Source organism: Dipodomys ordii, unplaced genomic scaffold, assembly GCF_000151885.1.
Source record: "Dipodomys ordii isolate 6190 unplaced genomic scaffold, Dord_2.0 Scaffold19, whole genome shotgun sequence".
Classification (NCBI taxonomy): domain Eukaryota; kingdom Metazoa; phylum Chordata; class Mammalia; order Rodentia; family Heteromyidae; genus Dipodomys; species Dipodomys ordii.
This window is the reverse complement of record NW_012267235.1, coordinates 2,953,897-2,976,905: the sequence shown is the minus strand read 5'-3', so window position 1 is coordinate 2,976,905 and position 23,009 is coordinate 2,953,897. Positions and strand designations below refer to the sequence as shown.

The 23,009-nt window shown below is 49.4% G+C and overlaps 1 protein-coding gene across 2 annotated transcripts in view; it reads right to left on the bottom strand.

Moving 5' to 3' along the window:
- Window positions 1-13,002: 13,002 nt before the first annotated feature.
- The window catches only part of Tbx4 (T-box 4), a 25,782-nt gene continuing 15,775 nt past the window's right edge, over window positions 13,003-23,009 (bottom strand). The window contains exons 5-8 of one of the 2 annotated variants that reach the window (XM_013013245.1): window positions 16,938-17,090; window positions 16,214-16,302; window positions 15,873-16,108; window positions 13,003-13,937 (exon numbers count right to left, since the gene is read on the bottom strand). In XM_013013245.1, the coding sequence (XP_012868699.1) occupies window positions 13,321-13,937; window positions 15,873-16,108; window positions 16,214-16,302; window positions 16,938-17,090 (1,095 nt within the window). In that variant the 3' untranslated portion in view covers window positions 13,003-13,320. Of the gene's footprint in view, window positions 13,941-15,872; window positions 16,109-16,213; window positions 16,303-16,937; window positions 17,091-23,009 lie in introns of both variants that reach the window. The other variant, XM_013013244.1, reaches the window with a different exon arrangement.

The following is a 23,009-nucleotide window of genomic DNA, read 5'->3' as shown; positions in this document are numbered from 1 at the left end:
GAAAGAAAGGAAGGGAAAGGAAAGGAGAATGGGCCAAGACAAAGGCCGCTCCCTTGAACTGGGCCTTCCTTCCCCAGCCGCCCTCCCGCCTGCCTCCCCTGTGCTGAGGCCATGCATTGGGAGTCTTTTTCTTCTTCAGCATTGTTGGAGTCCAGGCGCTCAAGTGGGCCCAGAGGGTACCAGCCTCCATGGTGGGTGCTTGTCCCTTTCTGCTCCATCAAGGACAAGGAGGCATTTGAAAGCCAACTCCAGCAAGTAAATAAGTGCCAAACTGGAGTACGGGTTGGAAAGGGAACATTTGTTTGTGCACATAGCTATAAGGGAGGGAAAAAGATGTCTTTTCACTAGCTGTGGAAGCTGCTGCAGAGCCATTTCCTGCTGCTTTAGCTTCTGAATGATTGGAGGCCAGGTGTGCAGGGCATTTCTTCCCCCCCACCCCACCCCCAACACACACATAGGGCACTTTCCAACAAGGGCTCAGTCCTAGAAGTTTAAAAAATAATTAATCCTTTTATTATTTCAGGAATGGTCACTTGTTTGCAGACATCAGTAAGATGCAGGTAGTATCCATGTTCAACAGGCCTAAGGGAAAATTAAATTTTATTTATTATTTTATTTAGTTTTGTGCCAGTACTGGGTACTATCCCTTACTTTTCTTTCTTTCTTTCTTTCTTTTTTTGCTCAAGGCTAGTGCTCTACCACTTGAGCCACAGCTCCATTTTCAGATTTCTGGTGGTGAACTAGAGCTAATAGTCTCACAGACTTTCTTGCCCTGGCTGGCTTTGAACCACAATCCTCAGATCTCAGCCTCCAGAAGTAGCTAGGATTATACGCGTAAGCCAGCAATGCTTGGCTGTAACATTGAATTTTAAATTGGACTATGTCTCAGGTGCATCTTGAAGAGTCTTGTATTTTTGCCTTCTCATTTTTCTCGCAGTATCCTCATAACAATGATTCCATAAGGAATCCTGTAGAGGAATGTGTGACTATCTGAATATTTGTCTCGTGTTTTACTTCTTCCTGTTGTTCTCTCAATTCCATTCCAGCCAGATTTGAACATGAGAGCATGGAGAAAGGAGGTCAGAAATTTAAAAAAAAAAAAAAAAAAGTGACGGAAACATCATTAAAATCTCTGCATTTTTCTGAGGTTAATTTGAATTGGGCCAGTTGGTTTCATTTTGCAATACAAAAGAAAATTTCAGGCCTTAGGGCCTAAAGACTTTCATTAAATTCAGCTTTGGTGAGTTCTAATAATACAGCGGTTTATTAAAAGCGTGAAAAATGTCATTGCCGGGCCTTCCCTCCCAGCCGCTCACCTCCCGCTATGACTCACACTTCCTCCATGGCCGCCTGGGCTGTAAAGTTGTGGGCAGTATATTTAAGGTCCAGTGAACAGACTCCTTGAATCTTTCTCACCATTTGGCTGGGCTCGCGGCCCAATTAGCGATCTTGCTATACAGAGCAGTAGCTGGACTGGCAAAAGTAAGAGAGGGGCCGGGTGCTTTGGGCTGTTGTAAATGATTAGACCAAAAAAGAGTAGCACACAGCTTAGAACCTAGTCTTGGGCAGGAGTCTGCTGGAGGAAATGAAAGGGATCAGCAGCAGGAGAGCACTGAGGCCGATTGTTCCCAACCACAGCCACAGGCTTTGCTGTGTGCACCGGAAATTGACCTCCAGAGAGCTGAGGATGCAGGCGGCCTGAGGATAATGATAAGGCAGGTAATGATGCTAAATCATCCACTTCTCAGAGCTGAGGAGATCGCTCCCTGCCTTGACAACCACTTCCCCCTGCTTAGGCTCTAAAAAAAAGTGGTGGTGTTTTGTTTGTTTGTTTTCCAGGAAGATGCAGAAGCGATCAAAGGACTGGCACTAATTAATTAGACCCAGAAGCTTAGTAGTTAGAACCCTTTTCATTTCTTCCTAAGTGTTTTTATTCAGAAGCATCTCATTTGGTCCATGAACCAAGCCTCAGAGTTTGGCAACACAGAGATTACTCATCCCTTTTTTTTTATAACTAAGGAAATTGAGACCAAGGAAGACTGAGAGACTTGCCCATGGCCTCCATGGCAGCAAAGCTGGGATTTTTCCTTCAACAATAGATTTCTTTCCCAGTTCCCTGACTTTGGCAGTGTAGCAAAGCCCCCAAGCAGTCCTTCCTAGACGGCTGGGGACAGTGCTGGTGGCAGGCAAACTCTTCCTTTCCCTTCCCTTCCCTCTCTCTCTTTCTTTTTTTCTCTCTCTCTTTCTTTCTTTCTTTTTCTTCTTTGTGTGTGTATGTATCTGTGTATATGCAGTCCTAGGGCTTGGAGTCAGGTGCTGTCCCTGAGCTTCTTTTGCTCAATGTTGTCACTCTACCACTTGAGCCATAGCTCCACTTCCAGTCTTTTGGTGGTTAATTGAAGATGAGAGTCTCATGGACTTTCCTGCCAGTACTGACTTCATATGACAGTCCTCAGATCTCAGCCTCCTGAGTTGCTAGGATTATAGGCATGAGCCATCAGCACCAGCCCCTCAATGTTGTTAACATTGTTCCACATCCGGGATGTATTCTGGATGCACCCCAAACCCTGAAGGGTGAGGTGCTCAGAAGATTGGAAAGACTAAGCAGGATCCTATCCAGCATTGCCTTCCTGTTGCCTGCAGTTGGCACTGTGCACCTAACTGCACATAGATCCAGGCTTTGGCATCTGGTGAAGAGACTTAACTGTGAGACAGGAGAACCCATAAAGTCCTAAAAAGCAATAATAGAATTTTTCCAGAAAAAGCCTCACATTTTTTTAAAGCATTGAAAATGAAACCTATGACTGGTGCCGGTGGCTCATGCCTGTAAGCTTAGCTACTCAAGAGACTGAGATCTGAGGATTGTGGTTCAAAGCCAGCCCTGGCAGGAAAGTCCATGAGACTGTTATGTCTAATGAATCACCAAAAAGCTGAAAGTGGAGATGTAGCTTAAGTGGTAGAGTTCCAGCCTCAAGGGGAAAAAAAGCTTAGAGACAGTGCTCATGTCCTGACTTCAAGCCCCAGTACTGGAGAAAAGAAGAAAAAGAGAGGGAGGAAGGAAGGGAGGGATGGAAGGAGGGAAGGAAGGAAAAAAGAAGGGAGGAAAGGAAAGGAAAAGAAAAGGAAAATCCAAAATTGCAGATATATATGGAATCGAGGTCCAGTACTGGGGCTTGAAATAAGGACATGAGCACTGTCTCTAAGCTTTTTTTCCCCTTGAGGCTGGAACTCTACTACTTAAGCTACATCTCCACTTTCAGCTTTTTCCCAGGGATGTGAGGAGCTGTGTGTGTGTAGGAAAGGAAAGGAGGCTCAGAAAGGGGACAAGTCACACAGCCAACACATGACAGTCCTGAGACCCAGCTGCGTCGCCTCACATCCCTCCCCAAGCGCCTCGCTGCCCTCCATGTGTACAACAAGAAGCCAGATGTGCTGTTTTGGAATTTGTGTTTTATTGTGCTGGTGCTGGGGCTTGAACTTAGGGCCTTGAGCTCTTCATTTGCTTTCTCTACCCAAGACTGGTGCTCTACCACTTGAGCCACACCTCCAGTTCCAAGTTTATTTTCTTAGGTCACAAAATGACCTTCATCCCAATGTGACAGGCCTGTGTTTAATGGCCCAGCCTGCCATGCAGGGTCTGGAGTACATTGAGGTCCAGCCAGTGCCCTGAGGAGACACTGTGGCTTTCCAGTCCCCCTGCAAGCCTGTGGACCAGGCCACCAGCACGTGGGGCAGAGGAAGAAGGAAGACTGCTATGCTGCATTTCGTGCTATTAAAAGCAGCCTGCATAGTTTCCATCATCTCTAACAGAGCTATGCCATTTACAGTCCCCGTCCTGGCTTCAGGCGTGCAGCTAGGAATTGTGGGAGTCAAAGAAAAATGATTCCCAATCAAGTCCCTTCCAGATCCTTCCAAGGAAGCATTTTGTGACCAGGAAAGGAAAGAACGCCCTTGTGGCCTTCTCCGAATACTGTTGCTTTCCCAGTTGTTTAGGAAGTACTGGAATGATTTTCTGAGCCTGCTAGCTTGCACCAAGCTGGCATCACATGGACACAAAGAGAGCTAGGGAGCCACAGGTAACCCAAGTTCAAGGCCCAGGGGTGGTGGGCAGTTGGGACTGGTGGCAGTGACAGTGAAATGGTCACCCAGAAGGTGACACTGCCATTGTGGACCCTTTAAGTCATAAAATGATTTTCAGCAGCATGCTTGTTTTCTTTTTGTTAATGAACTCAGAATCTTTTTTTAATCCCCATCTGTTGGATGTGGTGGAAGGTGACAGAATGGATGCATTGTTGTAGGAAAGGGAACATTTTAGAAGAAGAAAAATGACTTTGACTTAGAAAGACCTGGGATTGAAATCATTCCTACTCAGTAGCCATTCACCTAGAGTAAGTTTCTCCAACTTCCTCGGCTTCCTCCTCTGTGAGTGAAGGTGATTAGGATCCCACTGAGTAGTTGGAGCTAGAGAACACGCCTCTCAGTGGTAAGCCCAGTGCCTGATAACAGATTGTTCACCAGCTCAGTGGAAAATATTACTTTTCTGTCTAAAACTAAACTTCAGAGTATTCAGATCCAGCCCTCCTTTTCTAAAATTGAAAGCAGTGCTCCTTCAATTAAGAGAGCAGGGGATTGGCATCTATTGAGCACCTATTAATGAATGTCAAAATATCAAAGGCAGAGACTGCAGCAGGCCCTTTCACATAGGGGAAATCTTTACAATCAGACTGGAGTGGTGACATCTGCCTTCAATCCCAGCACTCAGGAGGCTCAGGCAGAAATTCAAGGCCAGCCTAAGCTGTCGTGCATCTATCTATGTCTCAAAAAAGGAAAAGGAAGAAGTCTCCTTAATTGTTTTAGAATAGATTTCTACAAATTTATCCTTCGAAGAAAAGGGTATTTGTTAGGCATTAGCATCTCTGATGTGTTGACATACACAGAAATGCATTGTTTCAAAGGCACAAATCAGAGGTTGACAGGGCCGAGTGCTAAATTCAGGTTTTCTGGCTCATGGTTAAATTTACCTTACTACCCAAAGACACTTTACTTACTCTAGGGTAGAAAAGAAGCAACAATAAAACAGGGCTTAAATTCCTAAATCAGAAAACAGATTTAGAGAATACTCAGGCTGGTGCTGGCGGCTTACATCTATAATCCAGATACTCAGGAGGCTGAGATCTGAGGATCGTGGTTCAAAGCCAGCCTGGACAGGAAAGTCCGTGAGACTCTTGTCTCTTAATAAACTACTCAGAAAAGGTGGGAAGTGGCACTGTGGCTCAAACGGTAGAACTCTAGCCTTGGATCAAAGAAGCTCAGTGACAGTGTCCAGGCCCTGAGTTCAAGCCCCAGGACTGGCACCAAAAAGAAAAGAAAAGAATACCCAGCCCATAGCCAGGGGCTTGGCTCAAGCGGTCAAGTGATAGAGCATCTGTCTAGCAGGAACTGAGTTCAAACCTCATAATACTCCCCCCACAAAAAAAGAAACTATCTGGCCTCATCTTCTCCAAGGTGCTAGGGAGCCTCCCATAGCCTCACCAACTGAGCCTCCAAAGACCAGCGTCGATTCCTTACTCCTGATCAGATTCCCAAGAGCCCCACATGGAATTCAGTCTGGCCTGGAAAACAGAAACACCCACTGTATGTGTCCCTCAAACCAGAAGGTCTCAGCTCTCCCTGGGAGAGCCTTCCTCCAGCTGGATGTTTTTCTGCAATAAAGTATTTGTCCAGTCAGACACAGGAGTAGAACTTTCCACCTGCCAAATGAAAGGAACGCAGGCTGGGAGGTAGCTCAAGGCAAAGCGCTTACCTAGCAAGGGAAACGTTCTGGGTTTGATCCACAGTACCAAAAGAGAAGAATATATATATATATATATATATATATATATATATATATATACAGTTAAAAAATCCAAACAGGCTGGGAATGTGGGTTAGTGGTAGTGTGCTTGCCTAGCGTGCATGAAGTCCTGGGTTTGATTCCTCAGTACAGAAAAAGCTGGAAGTGGCACTGTGGCTCAAGTGGTAGAGTGCTAGCCTTGGGCAAAAGAAGCTTGGGGACAGTACCCAGGCCCTGAGTTCAAGCCTCAGGACTGGCCAAAAAAAGAAAAAAAATTTAATCCAACAGCCCTCCATACTGCAAAGTACTCTCTGGATTTGCCTGGAAAGCTCCCAGTTCTTTAGACCCAAAGCCATGGATTTGGAGAGAGCCTGCAGAGGAACAAATTGGCCCAGCCTGCTGCATCCCTAGCCAATTCAGGTGCCTGCTAGGATGGGAGGAGAGCTGGGGTGTACAGGGAGCATTTCCTGGGGCTGTCCCCTCTGCCAGGCCCTGTGCTAGGTTCTTCAGCTAGGGAGCTGTATCCCTGAGGCTTCTCATTTTTGCACAGAGAAAGAGACGTGGTTAATGGCACTTCGGCATAGACCGAGGGTGATTTCCCCCAGGGAGGGTTCAACAGAGGAGACAGTTTGGGATCCCTGAAGGAGAGATGTGGATAGGAGAATACTGGAAACAGCCCCGATCTAGTGCTCTCGGGCCCCACTTCCTCCTAGGGAAGCAACCAAATAAAAGGACAGCTGGAAGCGAGAGTGGTACTCTGGGTGCAGGCCTCTGGGGACACAAAGGTGTTTGAGAGCCTGTGACCCTGAAGGTGAGCTTACAGAGATATCTCACTTCCCTACCCCATGCCCACGGTGGGTTCCAGGCAGAAAGCAGGGACATCTTTGAGGGCAACATTCCTATTAAAGCAGCCCCATGATGAGACAGACCCCTGCTCCCACATGTCTGAGCCCAAAGCTCAAACTGTGGGCAGAAGACAGCCTATACTCTAGGACCTACCAGCAGTGCAGACACTGCCAGACACAGTGGGAAGAGATGCGCACAGACTAAATAGTGAGAGCTCAGGAGGTAGAATCTAGAGTTTGGGAGTGAACTGGTAGGGAGTGAGGGAGTCAGCACCAAGCCCTGGTCTCTGCCTTAAGCAGGTGTTGGTGTTGCAGTTTATGAAAACGTAGGCAGCATGGATGGAGATTCTGGTCCAGGTCCAGACATGCAAAGAGTAAGTGGGAGGTCCTGACATCTCCTGAGCAGAACTATGTGCAGGTGGCAGTGGCAGGAGTGAGAAGGGAAAGGAGACTTGGGGTTCATGGGCACATATGGGTGTAAGAGGCCATGGGAATAGATAGCATTTCACAGGGGGAGAAACAAAGGGAGAGCCCCAGATCATAAGCAGTCTTAAAGTCTGGGCCGGAGAGAGCCAGCCGGTCAGGAGGAAAACAAGGCTGCAGCCACGACTTCTTGCTGTTGCTGCTGTAAAGCATGCAGCCAGTTTCTTTCAGATTTCCTGCTTTCTCATCAGGGACTTTTTCTTTTGTGTGTGCTGGTGCTGGGCCTTGAACTCGGCTTCACTCACTCTTGGCTTTTTTGCTCAAGGCTGGTGCTCTGCCACTTGAGCCACAGCTCCACGTCAAGCTCTTTGCTGGTTAATTGGAAATTAGAATCACAAAGGCTTTCTTACCCAAGCTGGCTTTGAATCAAGAACCTTAGATATCAGCCTCCTTAGTAACTACTAGGATTACTAGGTACGAGCCACCAACCTGGATTTCTATAATCACAACTATTTTTCTTTGTTCTTTAATTGCAGTTTTTAATTATAGAAGAGATGCATGCTCAGCGTCAGAGGGAACCTTTGTCACTATATAATGATATAGGAAAAGAAAGCATAAACAGTTCCTTCTGAATCAGGGGACCCTCATATGCTACATGCTTACCCATGCTCATTTTCCACATATACACATGTGCCCATACACCAGACACATACACCATACACACACATGTACATACACTGAGGCTTGATTTTTGTTTTATATACAAATTGGAGACCATATTAGTTACAAGTTTTTCTTTCATGGATACGTGTGTTTTATTCTCTTGTTAATTGCTATTTAATTATATTTTGTCTACACCAGTCCCTTTTCTTCAGTTCAAATATTCTTAGATCATATTCTATGTTATGATTCACTTTTTTACTTAGTTTTAAGTCAATTACTATGTCATTAAAGGCTCTTTGTCATAGTTACATTAATTACATCAAATTCCAGAATATATCATAATTTTCCCATTTACTTTCTACCATTTCAAGGCTTAAAAATAATACCACAAATAAACCCTACAGAGCGTTAAACTAAATCCATATTTCTGGTTGTTCTTTAGGATATGACTACTTTTAGAAACTTTGTCCAGGCTACTAAATTGCCTCTTTTTTCTCCAGAAAAACTAACCGTCTGCTACCAACCACGAGGAAAGGCTCCCACATCTTTTCTTCAGTTTTCACTGATCTGCGAGACAAATGTGGCCTGTTAACACTTAGTTTGTGCTTTATGAGTGAGGCTCGTTTTGTCTAGGTTAATCATCTAGCAAAGCACGTATACCCCTTGCTCTGGTTTTCTAGTCATCCCTGATCCCGCACCTCCAGGCCAGCTCTGAGACCCGCCCCAGGTGTTTATACCCTACCCTTGGCTCCAAAATGGCCTTTTTAGCCCTGTGAGCACCAGTGGCTCACACCTGTAATCCTAGCTATTCAGGAGACTAAGGACGGCAATTCAAAGCCAGCCTGAGCAGGAAAATCTGTAAGACTCTTATCTCCAGTGAACCACAGCACACGGCTGGAACTGGACGGCTCAAGTGGTAGAGTGCTAGCTGAGTTCGAACCCCAGTGTGCCAGCACAAAAACAAAACGACCTCTCCCTCATGCTTCTGCATTCCTTGCCTTGGCTCCCAGGCTTCTCCGTCCCTCCACCATTCCACTGGTTTTCCATACTTTCTTGTCTGCAAGCATCTAGTGGCCTCAACCCTGTGGCCTCCATACCCAGGAACATAACACAACGAGCCTGAGCCCACAATTTCCCAGCAGGCTGCGTGGGGTTGACAGGCCGCAGACACAGCAAGGGTCCTGGCTGTTCAGCAAAGACCAGAGGAGCCCAGGCATGACCTGCTGGCACTTTGCACCATCTTCTCCTCTTTGCCATTCCCATTTTTCTACTCTCTCCATCATCCTGGCTTAGGCTTTAATTTTCACAAATGATACAGCTTATTGGTCTAGGGTTTCTGCAGGGAAATGTCTATGATCCTCTGAGCTCCAGGGCCTGTTTGCCCTTGTTGGAGGAGAGGGGCTCTGGAGGCTGTGCAGACCCGAGGCTGTGGTCGCTGGCAGGGGCTGTTAGAGCTGCAGGCCGTGAGCCTGGTCCTCCTTCCTGAGACTTTGCAGAAATCCCACTGGAGATTTTTTTTCTGCCCCTGCCCTGTCTACTTTCTTTCATAATGATAAATGGCTTAAAAGAAAACTATCTAATCTCTGAACTGCGGGCTCCCCCCCCCCCTTACACCCCTTAGTCTTTCTTCAAGGAGAGAAGGACAAACACAGTCACATAAAACAGAGTCGTTCATCGCCCGCTTCTCAGGAGACAGTTCTTTCCCTTTTCATCCCAGGGCCTGTTTCTGATCTGCGATGGGCTTACATTGAAAGTTCCAGCCCAGGCTTCTCTAATCAGCTGCGACAGATGCTGCCATTTCTTGGGCTGCCCATGGACATTGAATTGATTACCCGGCCCCTCTGCCATTTTGTTCTGCGCACAATTGCTTAATAGCTGTCACCTTGGCTTTCAGTCGCAGCCGGCTTGGGGCTGACTGGTTCCCATTACTCAGGATGGCCAGTGCAAGTTCATCACCTTTACAGGATATCACTGATTGATTCCGTATGCCTTGGAGACCCGTAATCTATTTGCATAGGGGTTGGTGGGGAGGGTGTGGGGTGTGGAATAGAAACCTCGGGACTGTAGGGCTTGCCATATTAGAATCATTACTGGCACTTCTTGTCAGGAGTCTGGCCTCTACTGACATGGCTGCTAATGAATTTGTAAATTAAAAAAAAAAATACAAAACAACCCAGCCTGTTCTAACCTTGGCTGTCGCCACCTGCCACCTGAGCAAAAATGGTGAGCAGAAACTAGGCCTTTTTTTCTTCTTCTTCTTCTTCCCCTCAGCCTGAGCTTATGCAGGTCTTTGAAATGACAACCTCTCTCCCTCCTCACCCCCTTCCCCAGGCCCCATGAGTGAGCCCAGAGAGCCCCCAGCTCAGAGGGAGACATCTTTCAAGTGAAATCCTTTGCACTGGGAACTACTTCAATTAGACAGCAGGGAGAATGTTAACATGCCCTCCGGCCTTTTAAGTGGGTTTTAATTTTATGTTGTAAGATAAGACACTGCAAGGCCAGGCTGCTGCTACTCCAGCAGGCTCCATTAGTCGGGGGGAGCCGAGGCCTCTTGACCCTTTGAGGCCCAGCTCTAGACTGGGAAGTTGGGTTGGTTTTTTTTAACAATTTGTCAGTCTGACCCAATTTCTCTTCTTCTCTCTTTCTCTGGTGTGATTGCAGGCTCTTCTGCCGCTCAGGGACGTTGGGTGGCTGAGCCGTGGCTAAGCGGCCCAGGCTCAGCCCTGGGCTGAAGCAGAGCCCTGGAGGCCACCTGCCCACGGCCTGGAGGCTGGATGGTAATCGAGGTTTTCCCAGGCAGGGCACAGCAGCAGCAGACACTTGTCATGTGGCAGGCTTCTGGGCCGATGATGTATGACCTGCTGGCGCTACTGAATAGTGCCCTTTGTTCCAGGAGATCCCATGTGCCCCCTTTTTATTGAGTTGTTGATTCAGAGGGGCAGGAAAGTTCCACAAATCCCACTGCGGGGCCCCATTCTCACCATACCCAGGTGGGGCAGGCCGAGGACCTCATACTTCCCAGAAAGTTTGGTAGGAAGCTGTGGGCTGCTTCAAAGCAAAATACTCCTTAAGGAGTAGCTTTCTTCAACTCTGCCAGCTCTTGAGAGGAGAGGGGGAAGGGAGGGGAGGGGGAGATCCTGGGACCTTACCTATATAGCCCAGTGCCTGGGTTCTAGAAGGTGTGGAGTAACTTGTCTATAGAAAGGGAAGAGCCTCCTGTCCTGAGCCAAGTTCATTTAAGTTTTTCTCTGTGACTAAAAAGCCCAAGGAGAGGAAATCAACAGATAAAGGAAGAAGCTTGGGGCTGGGAATGTGGCTTAGTGGTAGAGTGCTTGCCTAACATGCATGAAGCCCTGGGTTCAAAACCTCAGTACTACATAAATAAATGGCACTGTGGCTCAAGAGGTAGGGTGCTAGCCTTGAGCAAAAGAAGCTCAGGGACAAGTGCCCAGGCCCTGAGCTCAAGCCGCACGACTGGCTTTAAAAAAAAAAAAAAAAAAGGAATCTTGCCATCCTTAACAGGTAAGCTCAGCTTCTTCTCATTCTGTAGGAGAAAGCCCAGCCAGTACCCTCTGAGGGCCCTGGAAATGGGAGAAGGTTGACCGCTTATCCAGCGGGGAACTTCAGTGTTTAATGGAGATGGTGAGTAGAGGTGAGGTGGAGGTGACGGGCAAGAGGAAGGGGGTGTCAACAAGGGAGGCATCTGCGAGGGGTGAACCTAGACTGGCTTTTATCTCTTTTTTCCCCCCTCTTTACATCTTGTAGTCAATCCACCTTTGGGGATCTGGCAAAGGAGTGAGCAGGAGGGCTTTGCCAAGCTTTGCTTCATCCATTGCTCAAGTGAATGTGGCTGATGAACTCATATCCGGCAACTCCAAGAAGCTAGCTTGCTCTTCGCTTCCTTTTCTGAAGCCGCTGAATGAATCCCATCAAAAATTCTCGCCTTCTGAGACTACTTCCCCTAGATTACTGAGCTTTACTGCTAAAAGGTAACAGATCTTTCTACTGCCCCCACCCCGCCCTTGCCCTTCTGGGGTCTTTGTGGGTCCTAGAACCTTGGCCCATAGTTGGGGAATAGCATGGTATGAGAGGTACTCTTGAATCTACTTCACTTGGAGCTGAGAGGCACTAAGGGCCCTACAGAGGGAGGAAGGAGGCTAAAGGGGAGGCAGACACCACAGCTGAGCCACAAAACAACAAGCCAGTAAAAAAGAACATCCACACGCTTCACAGTTGTAAGATGGCTTTATGTTCCGATATGTAAAGTAAAATGTCCATGCTATATAACAAGACACTTCACATTCCACATCACCTGTTAGCTAATGTGTTTTCTAATAGAGCTTTATTTGTAGTGTGTGTTTATATAATATAATATATATATACGTTTTATCTAAACCATTCTTAGTTTTTAACATCAAACAGGTAATAAAAATTTAAATAGATGTCTTTCCAAATACTCCCTCCAGCGTTCATTTTTATTAAGTTTATTCATTTGTTTAAAAAAAAAAGCAAAGCTGAATTTGACATGTGGCTCGCATTTGTGAGATATATATATTTATATATTTATATATTTATTTATATAATATATAAATAGCTAGTCGGCATGCAAAGAAGTCTTGTGATTTCCCAAATCTGATTTAGTTTCACACCAACCACTCCAATGGTCTGATGACATTCAATGCTAGCGAACAGGCCTGAGGACTGAACTCACCCCACTTGAGAAGAATTGTCTGTGCTCACTGGCTGAACTTTCTGGAAGAAATGAAAATTTTCTCAATTATCTATTTCCTATCACCTCTCTTTCTCTCCCAAGGTTTATATTTTCTGGGAACAGAATAGGCCCCGGAGATGCCTGCCATCAGCTCTGGTCTCCAGGGGACACTGCCAGGTGAGGTGCATTTAATCTCAGCCTGACAGGCTGAGTTTTATACATAAGAGAGAATGGTATGCTGGGGACCCAGAGGGAAGGGCTTTTTACTATATGACAAAACCTGAATGATGACGTGGCACCAGACCCTTTCTGAAAGTCGACCCTCTGCCCTCCAGGCCTCTAACCGAGGCCCCCTCTAGTCTCACAGAATCTCCAGATGCCAAAGGAGGGGGCTCCTGCTCCCCATAAGATATGTAGCTCCTCTTACAAGGGGAAAGCTAAGGAATACTTAAGATGTGCACAGAGACCCTGGACCCCAATTTAAGATAATCTTTCCCTGTGGCAGAGACCTTACCTGGCCCCTGAGGAGCTCACATGAACCCTGACTCCTCTCCCATCCACCAGGATGGCAAGAAGGATCAGGTAACAATGGACCCAACTCGTACAGCCAAAATCACTTCTTAAGACAGTTGGGGGTGTTTCTGTTTTTTGTGGGGTTTTGTGTTCCTTGTCATGGTCTCAGTGGTGTGTCAGAAGACACTCTCCAAATAAATGCACGCATGCAGAAGCACACAGGCGTACACACACCCTCTGAAATACCTTCCTGTGTTCCTTGGTAGTGCTGGCCATTACAGGGGTCAATACTGAATTGACAAGGTCCTGGGGCTGTCCAGGAGACTGGCCAGTCATCCGTCAGTCCAGTTCTCCACGGTCCCCACTCCCGAGTGGTATGGTAAGGTAGATTCCCGGGTCAAGGAGAAGCTTTGGGAGTAGAGGAACTCATTGGGGGCGTTCAGGTGTGGGGAGGGGGGCTTCCTCTCACACACTGCCGGGAGGCCCCGCTCCCTTGGGAAGGAGGCCGCGGGCCCCCGCTCACGGACCTGAGATTGTGAGAGCTGGTTGTAGACACTGAAGTGAGCGTTTCCTGGTGGCTGGGAGCTCTGGGCAGAGATGGTGGGCAGCCGAGGCATCATGGTGGTGGCGGTGAAGTGTGCGGGGAAGGGCTGGTAAGGCACAGTGTCCATGGCCTGCACGCTGTAGCTGGTGTACGGTGACACCGAGGTCCACATGTTACAGCTCAGCGGGGGTGGGGGCAAGTCGTCCACCCCAGACACCCCTGCGATCTCAGGCCCTGATCCTGAGTACATACAGGCTTCTCTAGGGGTCACCTCACTGCAATAGGAGGGGCTCAGCATCTGTTGATCGTAGGGAGGGGGGGAACGGAAGTAGTGATCGTCCCCCACCGATGAGGAAGCTTCCAGATATGGCCGCTTGCAAGGTAAGTCCAGGTGGCGGGCGCTGTCTGCTGGGAAACAAAGAAATATGCAGCCGGCTTCAGAAGGCATCATTTCTACCACCTGCCCAGGGCAGCCCCCCCCCCCCCCCCCCCCCCTGGATGCCAGGACAGCCAGCCTGTGGCTCAGCCCCTGCTTTTGCCAGGGATTGCTATGGCACTACCAGACCCATTTTAATTAGCTACAGCTAAGTAAAAGTAGATTATTATCCCCCTGTGAGGGACACCACAGCACTGGGCCTGGAGAGATGCACTAAGCCAGGAAACACACAGCTTTCATCCCAGGCCAGCCTCTTAGGATACTTAGAGGCCCTGATGCACTCCCAGGCTGGGTCAGCCCTGGCTCAGGAGAGAGGTGGCAAATGCCAGTCCTAACCAGTCCCAGGGACCACATCTGTCTGAAGTGTTTCTACCCGGATTCTCAGCTCCCAAGGAGGAGGAAGCCAAAGCTACTCAAAGGTAAGTGGCTGGTGTGTCCGCACACACACCAGTACTGAGGCTTGAAGTCAAAGCTTGCTCTCTACCACGTGAGCCACAATTCCACTTCTACCTTTTTTTTTTTTAATGGTTAATTGGAGGTAAGAGTCTCATGGACTTTCTTGCTGGGGCTGGCTTTGCACCACGATCCACAGATCTCAACTTCCTGAGTAGCTTGGATTACAGGCGTGAGGCCCCTGGCTTGCTGCTGTTTTTAGAAGAGAACATGAGCCCTGCTGTGCTCCCAGAAGTGGCAGCTATGCTGACATGCCGTTGTCTACCTTAAGGAGTGGTAAGATGCTCTGTGGAAAGGTGACATTCACAAACTAAGCCTGTAGCTTCCAACATCTTCAACTGAGAGGCTTTAATCATGCGGAGTGACATGTCCTCCCCTGGGTCCCAGGGATGGGCCAAGTCTGAGGGCTGGGGGAGCGGTCCACTCGAGGAATTTATGAACACTTCGCTGTGGCTGATCTTGGCTTCTTCCCTTGTGTTTTCTCCAGGGATTCGCTTGCAGGGCTGTGGGCCCACGGAAGACAGGGCCTACTTTGAAGCCTCCACTCTCCTCACCCTTTGGGCCCCCTCAGCAGGCAGCTTCCCTGCCCAGGAGGAACACGCTCCTCCCCGGCCACCCCTCCTCTCCAGAGTCCTTTCTCCCTGCCCTAACCACGTGGATTTGGCAGGTGGCCCACTCGCTCCAGTCAGGAAGGAACAAGGGCCAGATAGTAAATAGTTTAGGCTTTGTGGGCTGTCCAGCGTACGTCACAATTACTCTACTCTACCACTGCCCCGTGAAGGGGCCCTGGATGTAAACATGTGGGTGTGGATGTGCTCTCTAAACTGTAAGTGATGCTAAGATTTGAATTTTATGTAGTGTTTAAATATCAGGAAATAATCTCTTGACTCTTTTCAACTATTTAAAAATGAAAAAAAATAAAATAATACTGGCAGCAAGCTGGATTTGGCCTGAGGGCCACAGTTGGCTTGTTGCTGCGTTCTAAATGGGACTTGTACTTGGGGATACTTAGAACTCTGCCAGCCTAGTCCCCAGAACAGGGCCGAGAGGACAGTCTGGATACTGAAAGTCTCCAAACTTACTCGCAAGAGAATCCCAGTGGCCTGCTAAGTCCACTTGTGCGGGGGTGAAGGAGGGGTAAAACACTAGTCACCATGACTCTGTCCATGGAGAAACGGAGGCCCGGCTGTCCTTTGCAAGTGACAGCATTGCGCCTGTCTTCCCGGCCCCCATTCTGCCTCGGCCCCTGTGCAGCTCCTGCTGGGCTGGGAGCCATACCCAGGACTTTCAAGTCCTCCCTGCTCCTGTAAGTGACAGCCCCAATCTAAAACTATGTAAAAGCAAGAACCAGAATTCTTGCATGGAAAAGGCCTGCCTGTGCGCCCGAGCCCTCAGGCTGTGCCCATGTGTAGTGAGGAGATGCCCCCCCCCCTGGGCCCCACCAGTAGTACCTCGTCTCTTCAGGCAGTGGTAGAAGAGGCTGGAGTCCCGCTGTGAGGGGAAGGTGTTGAGGGGCAGGTCCTGAGGCTCGGCGGGGGCAAATTGCATGTGGGCCCCATTTTCGTACTGGTAATGCTGCAGGGCCTGGTGGGCGCCGTGCAGGGGGCTGACCTCAGGCTTGGCTGCGAGCTGGCTGGACACCAGCCTCTGCCTCATGATGCTTTTGGAAATCACAGGATACTCTTTGCTGAAGGGGTGGGAGGGGAAGGGACGGGAGAGAGGCGAGGAGAGAGTGAAGATGCTTTGAGGGCCCCTCAACTGCCCACCTCACCCACGGCCGGGGCAACCCCACCTCTGCAGCCGGGCCACACGGAGGTCACTGTCGTCGCTGCCTCGGAATCCCTTGGCAAAAGGGTTGTTCTCGATTTTCAGCTGTGTGATCTGTCAGGAAAGGACACACCATCGAGAGGCCGGGAGGAGAGAGGATGGACTCCCGGCCCTTCCTTCTCCAGCCCAGGCCTGTTGAGAACTCAGGTCTGGGGAAGCCGTGCCCCGGTTCTAAGCCAGCTGAGAGGCTTGGTGAGTCAGTCCCTCTCCGCTTCGCCATTCGCCTCTGGCTTGTTCCTGGCTCTGCTCCCTCCGACTCTTCCTCCTGCACCTCCTGTCTGCTGCCTTCATCGTTTTTCCCTGTCACAGACTCCTGCATGGCTCACCCCTGTCCCAAGCAACTGCAACCTCAGATGTGAGAAACTGTTCTAAATTGCCCAACTACTGCCCCCTGGGTCTTGTCTAATGGCCCCTGGCCAGTCCTAGTGCCAAGAAGGACCCTGGAAAGGCCTTTCTCTCCCCCTCTAGCAGCAGGCCCAGAATCCTTACCTTTGGATGCACCAGGAGGAGGAAGATTAGAGAAGAAAAGTTGCCGAACAGCCCAACCCCAAGGCAGACTCCATGCTGCTCAGTTTTTCAATTGCTGGCCACGGGCTCTCTCTACTTATTACTCTGTGCATGGACCTCATGTGTGTGTCTCTGCTCCTACCCACTCTGCATGCAGGTTGGGGGGGGGGGAGGTGTCGTACCTTGTGATTCTGGTAAGAGGTCACAGAGATGAAGGAGGTCTCTGGGAACACGTGCGTGCAGAAAGCTGTGTTTTTGGAGCCAAAAGCATTGTTCTCATCAGCCTTAACGATGTGCAGCCTTGGCTGGTACTTGTGCATGGAGTTGAGAATGATCTGGAAGAGAACAGTCCCACACTGAGCCTTGTGTGTCCACACTGCTGCTCCTGACCTTGGCGAGCTGAGCCAGAGCTGGCTGTCATCCTCCGAAAAGCCCAGGGCCTGCCTCGCCAGCCTGAACCCTGGAGAGATGGCTGAAGCTTCCAGGACCCAGAATCCTGGGTCCTCTGTTCCCCCAGACCTACTTAGGCCTATCTCTGCCCCAGCCCACTGGACTGCCCTGGTGTGACAGGCTATTTTTCCTCAGGAAAAATCCTTTACAGTTTAAAGAGCTCCCGTGAGCTCAGCGCTCTTCAGTCAGGGTAGTGGGGGATTCTGATGGCCTCAAGGAAGTCACTCAACTTCTCTGAGCCTCATTGGTAAATGTACACAACAGATCCTAGTATCCCCTGGGTGTCCCACGCTAGATTCCCACACACATACCCCATGCCCCTTGCCTGAGACCTGCCCTTTCTAGAAATGCTGCCAGTGCTCAGCCCTCTCCTCTCCCAATAATCAGCACCCAAGGCGGTTCCAGAGCCCAGGGCTGGCAGGGCGGGAGCTGGGGAAATGTCAGCATTCACAGCCCAGGCTGGAGTCAGGCTGCCTGCTGCGTCCAGTGTGAGGAGCTCCCCCCACCCACAGCTCCATGTACCAAGGTAGAAGACAGCCACAGGTCAACATCAGAGAAGGCCAAGGCCCCAACCCTCAAGGACCAAGAGCTGGAGGTGCCTGAGTCACGGCAGCAGGACAAAGCGTAGAGCCTGAAAGGTGCAGCACAGGGCCCCCGGTGGCCACACAGTAGTCCCGCCCCAAACCTGCTTCACGTAGCCGTGCCCCACGGTAGCTGTACATCATGTGCCATTAAGATGTATTTTTTATGGTTGACATTTGCCAGATGCCCTCCCCACTGCAGGCAGAACCAGGAATTTGGGGCGTTTTATCAGCACGGCTGCATCTGTTAACCCTTTGGTTTCTGGCCCAGTGAGACCAGCCTTGAGGTCGTGTTCCTCTCCGAGCCCTTTCCTTGAATTTTCCTTGAATTGGCCCGGCTGACTCCCACCCTTCAGGGTTCCCAGGGGCCTGGAGGAGCAGAGTGAACAATTTTTAACTCTTGGATGACCAGGATGGTAAGAGAAAAGAGCCAGGCTCTTCTGTGAGGAGCCTCGTGGAAGTGTGGGGGAACCAGCCAGCTGAGGAACGGGTGGGCCATGGGCTCTGGCCGTCCCTAAGCCCCTCAGTTTGGCCAGGTCACTGTAGCCAGCGGAAGCCAGCCTTTCTATTTTCTGCAGTCCACCCTCCCTCTCCTCCCTTCCCCCCCACCCCAAATTACAAACCTCTGGATCCTTTTGGGGGCAAGTACAGGGTTTCCCAAATCAAGTCCTATACCTGGGGACCCAGAGTAGAACAGGGACACAGTGCTAACCAGTGACACTCCTTTCCCTAGAATGTCCCCTTAAAAAGAGGGGCTGGGTCTTTTTTTCTTCTTTCTGGGTCCAGTTGTGGGGCCTGAACTCTGGGCCTGGGCGCTGTCCCTCAGCTCTTCAGCTCAAGGCTAGCACTCTACCACTTGAGCCACAGCGCCACTTCCGGCTTTTTTTCTTTTTGCTTATGTGGTGCTGAGGAATCGAACCCAGGGCCTCATGCATGAGGGGCTGTGTCTTGTGAGCCTCCTTCTAGTCCCTGTAAGTTACTCTGTCACCTGTTCCATGCACTAAGCCGCTGGAGCCCCAGAAGGACCTAAGTTCCCAGAAGTCCTGGCAGCTGACCTCCTCTCCTGGGAGTCGGCCTTGATGTCGCCCTGAATGCCCAGATCCTAGCCTCCTGCTCTGAATTTTTCCCTCCCTGAGTTCTTTCCCTATCTAAGTCCATCTTCAGAAGACCTGACCCTTCAGGAAAGCCTTTCCAGGCCCTCCGCGGCTCTGAACTCCCAGCTCTGAAACCTCCTCCCAATGTACTATGTGCCTAGCTGGCCCCTTAGTGAAATAATAAATCTCTCCAGCACTGGGGTGGTGGGTACCCCAGCACTGCAAAAAGTCAAACTCCCCCAGCAAAAGGACTGCTCCCCAAATGTAGGACCAGCCTCTGGTCACTAATGGCTCCCCTAGGATTTGACAGCAGAAGGAAAGATGACATTGTGCTGACAGATTCCCACACAGAGGCCAGAGGCCCAGTGCCAGATCCTTAGGACAGATGATAACAGCAACCCTGCTCCTATGACAGCTAGCCAGTCGCACGCTGTCACAGTCCAGTCACAGCCCTAGGCACCGTCATCAACCCCCCTTTCTCCTCAATGTCACCACCTAGTGAGTCTGTCTGCAAAGCAGAAGCTATACCTTGGTCCTGTCTCGGGCTGGGCTGCTACTAGAACCTCCTCCCCATCTCCACCTACTTCCTCTTCATAACTACCCGCTGTGCCTCCAGTTAAGAAACTCTCCTGTTTAGAATCTTATGCGGGCACCCAGGAAAATGACACACAGCCTGGAAGCAAGCACCCTCCCTGTCCTCACAGCCCTCCTTGAGCCACACGTGGCTCACTCAGGGCCTCTTATTCAGAAGGGCCTCGGATGGCTCCCTTTTGTCCTTGAAATAAAGGCCTAACGCTTCAGCCTCTGAGACACTGGCCCTAGTGACTAAGGGTGGAGAGACTGCCAAAGACATCTTCTAGGGAAGGAGCCAGACCCGCTGGCAGAGACCTCAGAAACTGCTGGACCTGTACCATCAGGTAGGAGCCACTAGGGGGTGCCGTGTCAGCTACAAAGCACTCCAGAAGCTGCTGTATCTCTACTCATCACCAAGTCCTGAGCAAACTCTTCCCCTCCAAGCCAATGAGGTTCTCATCTGTAAAATGGGAGCCTTTGACCACGTGGGTCCAAACACCCCTTCCACCTTTGATTGTCTGGAATCTGCACGGGGTCTAGAAGAAAGCCCCTACCCACTGAACCCAGGCAGATACAAACTTGAACCTCAGTCTCATGAGTCTCAGAGAATGCGGACCCAACGAGGTGACTCACATACCTGGCTTTGCTCAGAAGTTCCTCAGGCACCACATCCAACTACTTTGCCAGAGTATCTAATTTATATTGGTTGCAAAGGAGATTGGGCCAAATGGGCCAGCCACGTCAACAACCCCGCTACATGACAGGTCCCGTCATCATTGTTCTACAGAAATGGGATTCATTATATTCTGGCCACAGTTCAGAAGCCTGTTCTGTTTTAACAACTGCATCAGCGTCAAACATCCCTCTACTCCAGAGTGCGCCACGGCGTGCTCAGCCACGGGGGGACCACGGTCCTCTCCTCAGGCGCCCACAACATCAGGGCATAGAGAGGTAGAATGTAGAGATCACTCGGATCCAGCCCCCACATTTTACAGATGAGAAATAGGAAGCCTAGAGTGGAAACGTGACTTGCCCAAGGACACACAGCTGGTTGGAGACAGTCCTAAGCAGATTCCAGATGGCGTCTGAGAGAGCACATGCTGCTTTCCACAGCCTCAAGACTAAGGATAAAGTGTCGAGCCAGCCCCGTGAGGGACATGGGGCCCCCAAGGCCCTATGCCCACCCTAGAACACAACGTGTCCGGCTGCCAGCCTTATGACAGTATGGCTAACTGGTCCATTTGCCATATATTAAAACCAGATTCCATTTTTAGTGGTATTGGGGTTTGAATTTGGGTCCTTGAGCTTGCTCGGCAGGCACTCTTCCTGCTGGGTCCCTGGTGCAGTATAAGCCTGTACGTGCCACAACTTCCTGCTCCTCATTTAGAAGGGATCTCATGAAGTTTCCCACCTAGGCTGCTAGGATCACAGACAGGGTGCCATCAGCACCCAGTCATAACTTTATTTTCTAAGACTACTTCTCTGGCATCCTTTAACCTCCTTCCCTAGCTTTGTGAAGAGGCTAGGACATACAAGACTGTAGCTTGCAAAGAAAAAGAAAGGGAAAGGAAGACACCAGAAGGAAGGAGGAAGGGAAGGGCGTAACTGAGACCAAGAGATGTGACTGACTGGTCCATGAAATATCCACATTAGAGCAGAGCCAGGTTACTCAGGAGGCCTTGGCCAGATAGGCCTTAGACTTTACTCCCAGGGCAGAAACCCTGAGGTCCTCCATGAGGCTCGAAACGTTGTTTTCCTCTCACAGAAGCAGCAATGACAGTCATGGCTCACAGGCTAGATGTATTATTCATTACCATAATTAATCCTTACAAAGTAGCCATCATTTTATTCTCGTGAGCGCCAGAGAGGAGAAGGCATTCGCCAAACATCAGACAGTGGGTCTGAGGCAGAGCGAGAATGGGCACTAAGCTGGGTGCCAACAGCTCACGCTTATAATCCTAGCTACTCAGGAGGCTGAAATCTGAGGATCACGGTTCAAAGCCAGCCTGGGCAGGAAAATCCAAGAGACTCTTATCTCCAGTTAGCAACAAAAAGCCAGAAGTGGAGCTTTAGCTCGAGTTGTAGAGTGCTAGCTTTGAGCACAAAAGCTTCAAGACAGAGCCTAGGCCCTGAGTTCAAGCCACCGGATTGGCACAAAAAATAAAAATGTAGAATGGGTATTAAATTGCAAGCCTGCTCTCTTTACCTGGCTAATGAGGTGAGGGTAGGAGGGGGGGAAGAGGTGTGAGGTGCTTAGCTTCCAAAGCACCAGCAAGGGCTTGGAACATTATCGGGGCTCAGAAAATGTGGGTGAAAAAGGAAGATGCAAAGCTATGGGTCCCCACTGGCAAGTTAATAGCACAAACTTTGTGGGGGGGTGGACATCAACCTCTAGCAGAAGAAATACCTCCTCTGTCTGAAGCACCCCTCCCTGGGCTCATTATTCACATGCTGTCACCAGCACCCACTGTGTTGCTATCCTCATGCTCAGCATGGAGCCAGGGGGATAAACACTTTGAACTTTATGATCTAATCAGGAACCACACAGTCATCCAAAAAATAAGTGGGGAGAAGGTATAGCGGAAGAAAGTCGGAACCTCTCCTGAGAACACCCAGGATGGCACACTGATGAATTCAAAGAGGACTTCCTCAAAGAGACGCAAAGTACATTGATAGTTTAAAAGAATTCCAATAAAAAGGCAACTATGTTTCTTTTGTGGCATTACAAGCTGTTTCATACAGTTTATATGAAAAAATACATATGACTAGCCAAGAAAACGCTGGAAAAAAAAGTAGAGTTGGGGGGACCAGCTTCACCAAACACTAAACCATCACAATGTCTCAACAGTTCCAGCGCTGGCATATGAACAGACACAGATTCACCCAGGCAGTAAGCATGCAGGAAAAAACCCTTGGGGAGGTCCCCATCCAGAGAGCAAAGACGACTCTTCAGTTACTTGTGTTGGGACAACTGCTAGTTCTCTAAGGGACAGACAGACAAAATTATGTAGGCACTTCATATCAAATGCTAGGATATTTTCCTTAAGGATCAATATTTAAATGTAAAAATTAAAATTCACAAACTACTAGATGTTAAGCATGGTAGTGCACACTTGTAATCCTAACAGAAGACTGAGGCAGAGGACCATGTCAAGGGAAGCTTGAAATACATGATGCATAGTGACACTCTTGCTCATATATATATATATATATATATATTGTTGGTGGTGGAGCTTAAACTCTGGGCCTAGATGCTGTCCCTCAGCTCTTCAGCTCAAGGCTAGCACTCTACCACTTGAGCCACAGCGCCACTTCCAGTTTTCTGGTGTTTAACTGGAGATAAGAGTCTCATGGACTTTACTGCCCAGACTGGCTTTGAACCATGATCCTGAGATCCCAGCCTCCTGAGTAGCTAGGATTACAGGCGTGAGCCACCAAGGCCCGGCTTGAAAATATATTTTTGAGGGCTGGGAAGGTGGCTCAGTGGTAGAGCACTTGCCTTGCATGCATGAGGCCCTGGGTTCGATTCCTCAGCACCACATAAGCAAAAAGAAAA